The sequence below is a fragment of the Equus caballus genome, chromosome 13, assembly GCF_041296265.1.
Source record: "Equus caballus isolate H_3958 breed thoroughbred chromosome 13, TB-T2T, whole genome shotgun sequence".
Lineage (NCBI taxonomy): Eukaryota > Metazoa > Chordata > Mammalia > Perissodactyla > Equidae > Equus > Equus caballus.
Genome location: NC_091696.1, coordinates 41,109,426 through 41,123,812, shown reverse-complemented (window position 1 = coordinate 41,123,812; position 14,387 = coordinate 41,109,426). Strand labels below are relative to the sequence as shown.

The window sequence follows — 14,387 nt, the reverse complement described above, 5'->3', positions numbered from 1 at the left end:
TATTCCTAAAACGCTACATGATATCTTAGCGAAGTCAGCTTTAAGCCAGGAAAAATATCTGTTTGTAACTTAAAAGGGAGGATAATACATTTTAACGTTTCTGAAGTGAGGATGACCTGCGTCTGGGGGCCGCACGGCTACACTGAAAATGGTCCTTTCTCCCCGACTCCCTCTCCTGCCAAGTGAAGGTTATTTTACATCATGGCTGCCTCTTCCAATTGCTGACTTCTTACTATTCAGGAATTTTCCAGGACATCTTTTTAAAAAATGCATACAGGGGTATATTTTCAAGGTTTCAATGAGAAAAGGTTGGTTCATTAAAAAGGCAAGCTTTCAGCTTCCTGGGAACACGGGTCCTGCAGAACTCGGTTTTAATGCCTGGGGTTGGCAGCTGAATGAGGATTACTGAGATCATGTCCATCGGCCGGCCTGCCCCGAGTCCCACAAGCAGGGCAGAGAAGGTTTTCTCGGGAAGGATCGAGGGTTATTTCAGGTAGGAAAGTGCCCCCCCCCCACCCGCCTTGGAGCCAAGCCTCTGAAGAGCTGACCCCGGGCGTGAGCGTACCTCCATCTGCCCGTGTGTCTCGGTGCAGGTGGCTGGCCGTGCGACTGGAGTGTGTGGGCAACTGCATCGTCCTGTTCGCCTCCCTGTTCGCCGTGATCTCCCGGCACAGCCTCAGTGCCGGCTTGGTGGGCCTCTCGGTGTCCTACTCGCTGCAGGTAAGAAGGGACACGCTGGGAAGCATTTTCCCTTCTCTCAATGGGGGAGCTGGTGGCAGGTTCGTGGGCCTCTGCTGTGGATTCTCAAGGGGCCGAGTGGAGTTGGAGGAGCCCAGTGAGCGACTGGAGCAGGAGAGAAATTAGACATGTAGCCAGGATTCCCCCATCAGTCAAGGAAAAGCCCTTAGAGGGTGCCTCCAGCTACAAGAGAAATCCTTTAACACTATGACTTCCCCTCAAAGCACTGCTTTGGCTCCATCTCCCACATTTTGATACGTTTTGATTTCCCATTATTATCCAGTTCCAAGTACTTTCTTTCTTTCTTTTTTCTTTCTGATTCCCGGTGTGGCCCATGGGTTATTTTGAAATGTGGCACTTGCTTAAGAGATGGGTGATGGCCATATGTAGGGTCCTGTTTTCTGTAGCTTTCTGATCTGGAATATTCCATAATTCATAATTCCTTCATGGAAACAAGGCAGCTCGTGCTCGCTGTAGAAGTTCCACACAACTCTTCCCTTTGCAGGTCACCACGTACTTGAACTGGCTCGTTCGGATGTCGTCCGAGATGGAGACCAACGTTGTGGCCGTGGAGAGACTCAAGGAGTATTCAGAAATCGAGAAGGAGGTAAAGCAAGCCCCTGGCCGGACCCCTGGGCCTCGATCTTTAGTGTGGCTTCGCCCCAAAGAACCCTCCACGTCATGCTGTGTGTGTGCCCTCAGCAGGCAACCTCTGCCTGACAAAGATAATCATCTGTTCTTTGCTGCGTGTTTTTACGGGAGACTTCTGTTATGGGAAGTGGGACTGGTTTCCTCTTTAAATAAGTTTCAAAGTTAAGTACAAAGGAGTTGATGAGAAGTATTGAAAGTCAGTGACAGGAGAATCAGTACGCGGATGGTGCAAAAATTATGATTTTGATAAGGAATTGACCAAAGTTTGGGAAACCTTGCAGTTACTGAACCCAAATCTCCATTTTATAGATGGAGGCAAAGGGCGCCTAGGGAGGGATGATGGCTGGGCCACGGGCACCTGTGGTCAGCAGAAGAGCTGGGGGTAGGACCCAAGTCTCTAGACTTCGATGCCACGTAGGCCTGGATAGCTGGCTCGTTCTGCCCGCACAGCACCACCTGGTAGCAGCCGTGGTGGTGATGATAATGATGACAGTAATGCCTGGCGATACCGCCATCCCCATCACCACCAGTAACAATAATAATAGCAACAGGGACCCATAGTGTGCCCTTGCGGAGAGCCGGGCCCTGTCCTAAACATCCGACACAGAGTCATTCATACAGTCTCGACGCAGCCTCGTAACTCACAGTGTGTTATTATCCGCATTGTGCAGATGAGGAAACTGAGACAGAAAGGTTCAGACACCTGCCTGAGATCACGGGGCTGGCAAATGGCACAGCCCGGATCTGGGTCTGTGCCGTTGTGCCACGCTCCTCCCGAGAAGATGCCGCTTGGGAGTGAGACCAAGGCCCTGGTTGAACTCTGTCGTGAGGGGTTTACAGAGGTGACCTGTCCGGCTCCTTTATGCTCGGGCAGGAGGAACCAGGTCCCGCTTCATCCGAGAGCTTTATTCAAAGGGTGTGAGCGCCCCGTGTGGAAGTAAGAGGGCGTTACACCAGCAGCTTCCCGCTCACCTTGAGTTTATTTTTATAACAGCTTTTGAGAGAAAATTTACATTTCCCGCAGTTCACCCATTTAAAGTATGAAGTTCAATTTATTTTTTTAAAATATTTAACTTGTTTAAATGACTTATATTTTTAGAATAAGGGCATATTTAAAAAATGCAAGACAAGTCAAGATTGCCCAGAGTCGTACCACGATTAAAAATATACATTTATTTATGTGTTTATATATATTTATAGCTGGAAAATGCCCCCCACTTCTCTCCAGTCCCCTCTGTGTTCTTATAGCTTGTCCCTTTCGTTTGTATATGTAAATTATAAAGGAAATACGCTTATTGTAAAAAAAAAAAAAAAAAAAAATTAAGGCAAGAAGTTTACTGAGGAGAAAGAATAAAGGTTCCCTTTTACTGTCCCCTCCATTCCTCTCCTTCCCCGGAGATAGTCCCCAGCCTGGCCCCGAGCACCTCCAGCTGTAGACCTCAGGAAATGCATAACCAAACTAAGAAGCTTTTCAGGTGGGGCTGTGTGACCCCGGACCAGTTCCTTTCCCTCTCTGTGCTTCAGTTTCCTTGTGTGTAAACTGGGGATAATGCGAGGCCCCCACTTGTGCTGTAGTGGGTTCAGTGATGTAATGTAGAGGGATCGTAAGCATTAGCTGCTGTTTTTATTCTTGCGCTCCACCCCTAGAAGGCAGGCAACCTTGTGTCTGTCCAGAGACGCCCACTCCTTCATTGATTCAGTCCGTCGGTATTTATTGAGCACCTACTGTGTCCTCTGGGCCCTGGGATATAGCAGTGGACCGACGATAAGGGAACCTGTTCTCCTGGAGTGGATATTCCAGTGGGCAGGGGTAACAGAATAAAGGTGTCAATACAGACCCAAGATGCTGGGAGATGCTGAGTGCTCTGAAGGAGAAGGGAGCCAGGGAGGGGACGGGGCCGTCCCAGTTGACCTGAGATCTGCCGCACAGGAGGGAGCAGGCCAGGAGGGTCCTTTGAGGAAGAGCCTTCTGGGCAGAGGAAGCCAGAAGTGCAGAGGCCGGGATGCTCGACCTGTGTGTGTGTTCCCTGCGGGCGTGGTCCAGGAATAGCCGGAAGTCTGTGGGGAGCAGAGGGAGCGAGAGAGGGAGGTGCGGGTGGCGGGGTGGTGGCGGTTGGCCCCCTCGGAGCCATGGGGCCCCTGGAACAGCCTTCAGATCCCTTACTCCCGTCCTGATCGCAGGCTCCCTGGAGAATCCAGGAGATGACTCCACCCAGCGACTGGCCCCAGGTGGGCCGCGTGGAATTCCGGAACTATGGCCTGCGTTACCGAGAGGACCTGGACTTGGTTCTGAAGCGTATCAATGTCACCATCAACGGAGGAGAAAAGGTGGGTGCACGCTCTCCCTCCCAACCCCTGTGCATCCGTGTCGGGCATAGGATGCAGCTAGGCTGATGAAGCCAGCTTCATCACTTCCCCAGTTGGTCGTGGCCCCACATGACAGGGAGGAGCGGCTTTTTTCTTTTTAATTGAAGTATAGTTGACATACGATAATATATTAGTTTCAGGTGTGCGACATGGTGACTTGACGTTTATATGCGTTATGCAGTGATCACCAGGACAAGTCTGGTTACCATCTCTCACAATACGAAGTTATTACACTATTATTGACTACATTCCCTGCGCTATACACTACATCCTGTGAATTATTGTAACTGGAAGTTTGTCCCTCTTAATTCCCCTCACCTATTTCGCCCATCGCCCCACACCCCTGTCCTCTGGCAAGCACCATTTTGTTCTTTGTATCTATACGTTTGCTTCTGTTTGGTTCATTTGTTTTTAGATTCCACATTTAAGTGAAATCACACAGTATTTGTGTTTCTCTGTCTGACTTATTTCCCTTATAATGACTCTAATGCCCTCTAGGTCCATCTGTTTTGTTGCAAATGACAAGATTTCGTTCTTTTTGATGGATGAGTAATATTCCATTGTATACATACACCACGTCTTTTTGGCGAGGAAGATTGGCCCTGAGTTAACATCTGTTGCCAATCTTCCTTTTTTTTTTTCCCCCTCCCCAAAGCCCCAGTACATAGTCGTATATTCCAGTTGTAGGTCCTTCTGGTTATTCTGTGTGGGACGCCACCTCAGCATGGCTTGATGAGTGGTGCTAGGTCCACACCCAGGACCCCAACTGGCAAAATCCTGGGCCATTGAAGTGGAGCATGCAAACTTAGCCACCATGCCATGGCGCCGGCCCCTGCCACATCATCTTTATCCATTCATCCATTGATGGGCACTTGGGTTGCTTCCCTCTCTTGGCTATTGTGCGTAATGCTGCAGTGAACATGGGGCTGCATGTATCTTTTCGAATTATTGTATTTGTTTTCTTTAAATACCCAGAAGTGGAATTACTGGATTGTATGGTATTTCTACTTTGAATTTTTTGAGGAGTCTCCATACTGTTTTGCACAGTGGCTGCACAGTTTGCACTCGTGTCCACAGCATACCAGGGTTCCCTTTCCTCCACATCTTTGCCAACACTTGTTCTCTCTTGTCTTTTCGATGATAGCCATTCCGACAGGTGCGAGGTGACAGTTTGTTGTGTCTTGATTTGCTTTTCCCTGGTGATTAGTGATGTTGAGCATCTTTTCATGTGTTCTTGGCCATCTGTATATCTTCTCTCCAAAAATGTCTCTTCAGGTCCTCTGCCCATTTTCTGAATCGGATTGTTAATTTTTTTGATATCAAGTTGCACGAGTTCTTTATATATTCTAGATATTAACGCCTTATCGGGTATCTCATTGTAGACATCTTCTCCCATTCAGTGGTTGCCTTTTTGTTTTGTTGATGGTTTCCTTCGCTCTGCAGAAGCTTTTTAGTTTGATGTGGTCCCGTCTGTTTATTTCTGCTTTTGTTACCTTCGTCTGAGGAGACAGAGCCAAAAAATACAGCCAAGACCGTTGCAAAGAGCTGTTTCCTTCTAGGAGTTTTATGGTTTCAAGTCTTACATTTAAGTCTTTCGTCCATTTTGGGTTAATTTTTGTATACAGTGTAAGAAAGTGTTCCAGTTTCTTCTTTTGCATGTAGCTGTCTGTAGTGGCGTTTTTTTTAGAGGGGCTCATGGAAGGAAATCTTCTCAGAGAGTGTGACAACAGGGTGCAGACTGGTGGCCTGAGGGCCAAATGAGGCCCACAGATATGTTTTGAAAAAAATCTGAAGAATTTGCAAATATTGAAAAATCTGGAATGTTTTATTTATTTTTATTTCATTTTGTTTTTTTGAGGAAGATTAGCCCTGAGCTAACATCTGTCCCCAATCCTCCTCTTTTTTTGCTGAGGAAGACTGGCCCTGAGCTAACATCCATGGCCATCTTCCTCTACTTTATATGTGGGACGCCTGCCACAGCATGGTTTGGCAAGTGGTGCCGTGTCTGCACCCGGGATCCGAACCGGGAGCCCCGGGCTGCAAAAGTGGATCATGCACAGTTAACTGCTGCGCCACTGGGCCGGCCCCTGGAATGTTTTATATAAAAATCCATCTCCTGCTTTTCTGGAAAGATCAGAACATCTAGCAGCTCCCTGTTCACCCGGTCCCGCCCTGCCCCCTGCATGTGCCTGCTCACATGGGCATTCGACTTTGCAATCTCTAGAATAGAAAGATGTCATCTTCACTACTAGGATGGCCCAAGGGACATGTGAAGTTTTTGGAATTTTGGAACCTACTCCTCGTCCCAAGCTGTTCCTGGAAGACGTCGTTGCCCCGAGACCCTTTGACCCCCTCAGGAATCAGACCAAGGGTCTTCCTGGCCGTTTGCCAGGGGACAGCGTCTCTCTCATCTCTGAACATGTGGATTTGTTCAGCTGTCCTTGCCACAAGGCTCAGAATGCACTGTTCCCGTGAGATGATATCTCTAACACATACCAAGGGGAGGACCGGGGTGGGTGGCTTCTGGCTCTCGTTGCATCAGAGACTCTGCTCTGTGACATCTCGGTTAGAGGGGGAGGGAGCTGGCCTTCCGGAGCCCGGAGAGCAGGGGAGAGTGTAATGGGCGCCAGGAACATCGGTCATCCATCATTGGATGGGGAGCCCAGATCCCCCGAGAGAGGATAGATGGGGACCACGTCACATCTGTGATGTCTCTTTACTGGCACAGCTGGGATGGAGGGGAGGGGGCTGCAGGGGGATCTGCCTGAATCTTTGAGATCTTTCAGTAGCTCAGAATGGGAAACTCACTGTCGAAGGACTGGAAAACAGCATGGGGGAGACCAGATTATTGCTTAATATCGAGTTGAAGATAATAGGGCTTTATTGAAAATCTTTTCTGCCTGAGATCTCTCTCTTTGGAGATCTCGACTAACTTAGAAAAAGCGCTGATTATGGTTTTAACTTATAAAAAGAGCTGGCAGAGGGAGGGGGTCCTTCCTGACCCTTGACCCAAACGGCCCCTGAAGGGGTGTCGTGGGAAGCTGCCGAGGGCGAGGGCTCCGGCGGGAGCTGGGTCGACCAGACGCCCGGAACTGCTCTGGGGCAGACACCCGAACGGAGGGCGCTGTAGGGCAGGTGGCGACCCCTGCTCCCAGCGTTCCTGCCTCACCCTGGGCCCTTGCTGTCCCACAGGTGGGCATCGTGGGGCGGACGGGAGCTGGGAAGTCGTCCCTGACCCTGGGCTTGTTTCGCATCAACGAGCCTGCTGAGGGAGAGATCATTATCGACGACGTCAACATCGCCAAGATCGGCCTGCACGATCTGCGTTTCAAGATCACCATCATCCCCCAGGTGGGCTCCGGTGGGCCGGGGGGCGAGCGGGGGCCGCCGCAAGTGACGTATGCTGCGTTTTCAGGACAAATGTCCATTTGTTCCTGCTTTACGATTGTCATTTTTATTTTTTTTTATTTTTTATTTTATGTAATTTTTTTTTTTTTGAGCAAGATTAGCCCTGAGCTAACTACTGCCAATCCTCCTTTTTTTTTGCTGAGGAAGACTGGCCCTGAGCTAACATCCGTGCCCATCTTCCTCTACTTTATATGTGGGACGCCTACGACAGCATGGCTTTTGCCAAGCGGTGCCATGTCCACACCCGGGATCCGAACTGGCAAACCCCGGGCTGCCAAGAAGCGGAACGTGCGCACTTAACCGCTGAGCCACCGGGCCGGCCCCTGTTTGTATTGGAATTATGCTCTTTCCTCTCCACTGAATCTCCTGTTAACATCGTAAATGACAATGGGAATTAACAAGGGATCATTTCTTCACTCCTGCCCCCCACTGGCAGGTTCCCAAGCATCTATCAGGACCCAGTGGGACACTGGCTTCTCTGCCGGCTGTCAGTCAGGGTGAGAATCTCTAACCCTCCCAAGAGCCAGGCAAGAAATCAGAATTTTCCAGACTGATTCCTGTACATGGTGATTTCGTAATATGTTGCCATTTAGTGTTTATTTTCCCTAAAAATTTCTTCAAAGATTCTCTTTCGGAGGCAGGGGACAGGGAGGAATACACAGCACGTACCATTAGGAATTACCCATGCTGCGTCTCCCTTCCGGAAGGTTCCCAGCACTTTTGCATCCTGAAGGCTGGGGGAAGTCTTGCAAAAAAGATATCTATTTTATTGCACTGAACGCAGGGTTTCCCAGGCTTATTTTTTTCATTATTAACATCTCCGGAAATGGGGATTCTGAGGAACTCTGGGACCCCATCTGGAACAATGCTGGCAAGAGCTCGTCGTGTCCCGCCTTGTTGTCCCATCCGTGTCCGTCGTCACGCGTGCCTCACGAGCCGTCTGCCGTCTTCTCTCTTGAGCAGGACCCCGTTTTGTTTTCGGGTTCCCTCCGCATGAACCTGGACCCGTTCAGCAAGTACTCGGATGAAGAAGTCTGGACGGCCCTTGAGCTGGCTCACCTGAAGGACTTCGTGTCTTCCCTCCCCGATAAGCTGAACCACGAGTGTGCAGAGGGCGGCGAGAACCTGAGGTAGGCAGCGGGGCTGACACCCCGGCGCGGTCTCCTCGGCTCCCCCTCACTCAGGCGGTTGGAAGGTTCTGTCCTTCTGCATCTGTGTCAGGCCCGGGTTTGCGTCCCGGCGCTGCCGAGATGAGCCATTTGTCTCTCAACCTGTCGGAGCCTCAGTTTGAGCATCTGTAAAATGGGTTTCCATCCAGGCTCGTTTTCCCACGAGCTATCACGAGGATGGCCACTGCGTTCTCTTTCTTACGCCAGGGCCGTTCAATAGACAATGTCAGTCATTAAACTATTGAAAGGCTCCTGTGCCAGTCAGTAGACAGCGCTGCTCAGAGCCCTCCAAGTCCCTGCCCACCGTCCCAGATGCCTGGCCCTCATCCCAGGATCCAGCACCCAGAGTGTGAATGCCTGGCTAAGCGGGGGTCCTCCAGGTCCTGCTCCAGTCTCAGTCCGTGGCTGGCTCCGTTACCCATCATGGTGACAACCAACCACACAGCCTCAGGGGAGTTCAACAATAGCAGTGGCTGCCACAACGGGTGGTCGGCCAGGGGGCTCTGCTTGTCTCGGCTGGGCTCCCTTATGTGGCTGGGCATCTGCTGGCTGTCGGCCCGTCCAGTTGGCCTCTGCTGGGGCAGTTAGGGTCCGCTCCATGTGTCCCTCGTCCTCCAGCAGAGCAGCCCAGGCGTGTTGTCATGGCGATGGCTGCGGAGGTCCAAGAATGAGCAGACCCCAGTGTGTGTTCCAGTTTCAAGCCTCTGCCAGCCATGTGTTTGCCAACATCTCATTGGCCAAAGCAGGGCATGTGGCTGAGTCCAGAGTCAACCGTGAAGGCCCTACAGAAGGCATGACATGGGGCCATTTTTGCTATCTGTCATCCCACCCATGCCAATCTGGTGAAGTGTTTTGAATATTGCCTTTGAGCCCTGTGTTGACAATGATTCTGAGTTTGTGTCCAGCTCAACAGGAGGAGCGTTTGGATCGATTAGTGATGTCTGCTGCAGGTGTGGATGTGGGGAGTGGCAGTGCTCTCCTCTTCTCCCTTCTCTCGGCTCAGGCCTGGGCTCAGGTCGGGGGTGGTCTTGACACTGCGTCTCCTGGTCTTTTTCTCCCGGTCAAGTGTTGGGCAGCGCCAGCTCCTCTGCCTGGCCCGGGCCCTGCTGAGGAAGACGAAGATCCTTGTGTTGGATGAGGCCACGGCGGCCGTGGACCTGGAAACAGACAACCTCATTCAGTCGACCATCCGGACGCAGTTCGACGATTGTACCGTCCTCACCATCGCCCACCGGCTCAATACCATCATGGACTATATGAGGTGATGCCCCTGGCACAGAGGGCCTCCGGGCCTTGGGGTTCACCCCATTTTCACTGACTCATTCATTCATTCATTCAACACCATCCTTACACTTAGTGACAGCCCCAGTTGGTGGAACTTCCCTTTATTCTGAGTGTACTAGGTATTTCTGACAACACTCCATCATTTATTCAATCAACACGTGTGTGGTGTGCCTGCCACATTCCTGGCCCTGTTCCAGGTGCTGGGGACTCATCAGGGAGCTGTCAGGCGAGGAGCCTGCCTAAAGGACCTTGTAGATTCATTTGGGCTGGGTGTGGAGAGAGACAGTAAACACAGCAACAAATAAAAGCGAATTGTGCTGGGAAGGAGATAGAAAAGGTGACAGTCCCGGGGGCAGCATCACAGGACTTGGACGTTGACTAGAAATAGGGATGGAGGATGGGCAGCCGGTTGGCAGGCTACTGCAACAGTCCTAGCAGAAGGTGTTAGGTGCCTGACCCAAAGTAAGAACTTGCCCAGGTGGGCTCTTGAGGGCACGAAGTGCCAGCCCCTTCCTTACCCCTCTTGTCTACGTCCCTCCCCTTGCAGGGTGATCGTCCTGGACAAAGGAGAAATCCTGGAGTGTGGCTCCCCCTCCGACCTCCTGCAGCAGAAAGGTCTCTTCTACACCATGGCCAAAGATGCCGGCTTGGTGTGAGCCCTGGAGCTGGCGCATCGGGTCAGAACCGCAGGGCCGACACGCCAGCGTCCAGGGATGGGTCAGCATCCTTGGGAAGCCAAGCCTCCCGTTCATTGAAACCAAAAAAACCCAAAAAACCAAAACACAGAGCAGCCACGCTCTGGCGCCCTGCCTGGAATTGGCCGTGAAGAAACAGGAGAGACCTGGAGATGCAGCCCACCCAGAACATGCACCCTCATCTCTGTTCCCCCACCAGACGCGCACACGTTCTCGCAGCCCTGGGGACACGCGCTGTGCTCCTGGGGCTCTGCGAGGAGGTTTGGGCGGCCAGACTCCTGGAGAAATTGGTTGCGTAAAATATGCCAGTGAGCAGCTCCAGCCAGCTGCCTCAGATCTGTCCAGCCCGTCTGTGGGTTCCAGGTCTTCGAGAAGCGGCCGGCCCCGCACCTCTGCCGTCCTTGCCTGGCTCTACCCACAATTCTTTGTTGCCTCAGGGCTGCAATTTGGAGGAGAGGGGCCTGGTAAAGATCATCGTCACCCCCGGAGCAGCATCCCGAGGGCCACGGATGCTCCTCTCTGCAACCCTCTGGTCTTCCAGGTGCTCAGATGCTGGGAACCTCCACTGGGACTGGCTCCGCAGGCCTGAGGCAGCCTCGTCATCCACACGCTTCTCGTGGACGGGACCCGGCTGGACCCGCAGGTGATCCGGGCCTGGCGTCTCTGAATGCCCACTCCCCAGCTTGGTCGCCCCCCTCCTCACCCCTTCCAGTCTGCTCCTTGCTCTCCTTCCTGCCTCTTTACTCCCATCGCTAGGATGGGTTCGCTCCTCTAGGAACCTGAAAGAGAAGGGCTGCTGACGGTTATGAAGCTTTCGACGCCCCAGGGACCTCCCAGGCGTGAGCAGCTGGTACGGAAAAGAGTCCCGTGGAGCCTTCTGCTTCTGGGTGTTCCATTTCAACCTCTCGCCCGTGGCATCTGGTTAGCTGTCACGGGCGGCTTTGTGGACAACCTGCCGCTTTAGTTACTGAGTCTCTTCCGGGACAAAAGGACATGTTCACGAATACCAGTGATTTCTTTTTCTTTGTTTAAAAAGTACTGCTGCGGGGAGAAAAGCAGTCTTAAGAGTTTAATTTCATGAGGGGAAACCTCAGGTGAGGAGCAGCCTTCCCGGGAACGGCCGAGTTGGCCGGATACTGACAGTCCGTGTGTTCCTGGAAGAAGACAGACACGTGGCGTCTTTCAAGGCCCGTCCTTCAGGTCTCTCAGTTGAGACAAAAATGCCCCAAAAAGCAGAGGTGACTGCTGCCCCAAGATTCACACTCGCTATGAATGACGTCGCTGACTTCAAACCCAGAGACGCATCTTTCTTCTTTTAGGCGGGAATATGTATTTATTTTTTTGTAAGTTATACCATTCTCTCACGTTAGATAAACCAAGTTTTTCTTGGGGATCCTTTTGTAACGACTTACACTGGAAACGTGAACATTTGCAAATAATTTGCAGTAAAAAAATATATATATATATTTTATTTCTTTCTAAAAGACTGTTCCATTTTCTTTGGGGCGTCACACAAGTTTCAGCTGTCTCCTCTGGGAGAATCGGGATGGGGCATCCTTTATGTGCTTCTCATTTTTTCCCTCTGGCATCACGTCGTCTCTAGTGGGAGCTGTTAGAAACGGGGGGCCTAGAGGTTTAAGACTCACGTGCGGTTTAGTGGGGCCTCAGCATGGCATCGTGGACAGGGCCTGGGCGTGGGGGTCAGAACGACCTGGCCTCGAGTCCTGCCCTTGTCATTCGCCGGCTCTGTGACCCTGGGCAGGACGCTTCAGTTTCCGTGCCTCAGTCGCCTTGTGTGTAACATGGGGCTGATCCTATCTGGGATGGTTGTGAAGATGAGCAGTGATGTGCGTGTGGTTCACGTGGCCCAGGTCAGGTTTTAAAACGCAGGCAAAGCAAAAATCACACAGAGCCGAAACTACCCTTGAAAACCCCGTGTGTTCGTCTGGATAGGTTAACCCTTGCTGCAGTAATGGATTAGCCATAAAATCCTGGGAGATGAACACGAGGGCGTATTTCTGACTCAGACGTCTCTCGAGGAGGGTCAGGCACCTCTCCGGGGGTCACCAAGTTCCATGCAGCAGTTGAGAGATCCAGAATATTCTGGTCTGAGGACGTCATCTCAAGAGCTGGCTTCCAGGTCACCGTAGCGGGGGAAGGGAGGACGTGGACCACTCCCTCTCGTACGTGTCTCAAAACGGAAGTGACGCAAGTCAGTTCCACTCACAGCGCCTTGGCCAGAATTAGTCACGTGGCCCCAACCAAACCACAGAGGAAGCTGGGAAACTCAGGGGAGCTTGGGGAGGGAGGTGTCTCTCTCCCTGCGGTAATTTGCATGGTTTCTGAGTTCTGGGGAGTGAGGTAGTGAGACTAGGGGAGTCGATTTTAGACGTGAGTTGTGTTTCTGTTGCAGAGCCTGACCCCGGGTGTGAAAGTCCCAGGTCGGATCCTGGGGTGTGCATTGCGGGACAGTGGGGTGTCAGGAGACATCTCGGGCTGGGTTAAAGTTCAGTGCACTTGAGGATCAGGAGGCAGCGGCCAGCATCGCCTGGAGGAGGGCGGAGGCAGAAGCACCGAGGTGGGGGACCTGCACATCTGCTCATCCAGGTGAGCGCTTTGGTGCCGTGGAAGAACAGGGGCAGGTAGGCGTTGTTGTGCACCTACTGTGTGCCAGGGCCTGGGCTCGGCGCTTTGCATAGCTCTCCGTATGAGAAGGGATCCCCGGGGCCAGAGACGAGTGGGGGTTGGGTCTGATGCCCAGCGTTGAGCTGCTTGTTCATTCTTCATCCTCACACCCCATATCGGGTCCTACAGCAAATGCGGTTGACTTCCTCCAAAACATCTAGGATCCGACCACTTCTCGTCCCCTCCCTTTGCTGCCGTGCTGGCCCCAGCCACGTTGTCTGTCCCTCATCTCCCTGTGACAGCCAACTCAGTGGTCTCCCTGCTTCTGCCCCCAGCCCACCCCCGACCCAGTCTGTTCTCACCCCAGCAGCCTCAGTGATCCCATAAAAACATACGTCACGACCCTCCTGTGGTCCCCATCTCGGGGAAGCAGCCAGCCCGGCCTCAAGGCCCTGCACCACCTGGCTTCCTGCCAGCGCTGTCATCAGCTCCACACTCTGGCCACTGCTCAGGCCTCTCCAGCCACACTCACTTCCCTGCCCTTCTTCCAACGTGCCGGGCGCAGTCCTGCCTCAGGGTCATCCCTCTTCCCCTGGAATCAGCATGGCTTGCTCCTTTCTCTATTGGTTTGACCGTGGCAGCTCTGTGAGAGCAGGGGGTTAATCGGTTCATTCCTTGCTGAATGCGCACCATGGGCACACAGCTTGTGCTCAGTGACTGCATTCTTTGATGTAAGACTGAGCTCTCTGTGCTGGACCCTGGGCCAAATGTGAAGTCACGGGGACCTCTAGAGCTTGCCTTTTAGGAGCCACGGTTTCTTCACTGGGGCAACTGGGATCATTGTATCCACCTGGCCAGGTGGTTGTGAGGATGGAAACAGATCAGAGTAAAGCATCCAGCACCATACTGGGCCCTCAGAATGCCTTCATACACAGTGATGCCATTCCTCCGTTGATCTGTTCATCCATTCATCCACCCAGCCATCTGTCCATCTATTTATCCATCTGTCCACCTACTCACCCAGTCACTCACCCATCCATCCATCTACCTGTTCATCCATCCACCCAACCATCCATCCACCCTTGTATCCATCCATCCACCCATCTATCCATATCCATTCATCCATCCACCCTTATATCCATCCATCTATCCATCCACCCATCCATCCATCCACCCATCCACCCACCCATCCATCCATCCATCTGTCTGTATCCATCCATGCACCCAACCATCCATCCACCCTTGTATCCATCCATCCACCCATCTATCCATATCCATTCATCCATCCACCCTTGTATCCATCCATCTATCCACCCACCCATCCATCCACCCTTGTATCCATCCATCCATCCACCCACCCATCCATCTATCCACCCATCCATCCACCCATCCACCCATCCACCCATCCACCCACCCACCCATCCATCCATCCGTCTGTATCCATCCATGC

General features: G+C 52.2%; 1 protein-coding gene across 4 annotated transcripts in view; it reads left to right on the top strand.

Annotated features, from left to right (window-relative positions):
- The window catches only part of ABCC1 (ATP binding cassette subfamily C member 1), a 126,835-nt gene extending 115,039 nt beyond the window's left edge, over positions 1–11,796 (top strand). For 3 of the 4 annotated variants that reach the window (XM_023655035.2, XM_070230637.1, XM_070230636.1), the window contains 7 exons: positions 594–720; positions 1,244–1,345; positions 3,571–3,717; positions 6,949–7,107; positions 8,128–8,294; positions 9,400–9,594; positions 10,165–11,796. In XM_023655035.2, coding sequence (XP_023510803.2) covers positions 594–720; positions 1,244–1,345; positions 3,571–3,717; positions 6,949–7,107; positions 8,128–8,294; positions 9,400–9,594; positions 10,165–10,273 — 1,006 coding nt within the window. In that variant the 3' untranslated portion in view covers positions 10,274–11,796. 4 annotated transcript variants of the gene reach the window in all.
- Positions 11,797–14,387: the final 2,591 nt, after the last annotated feature.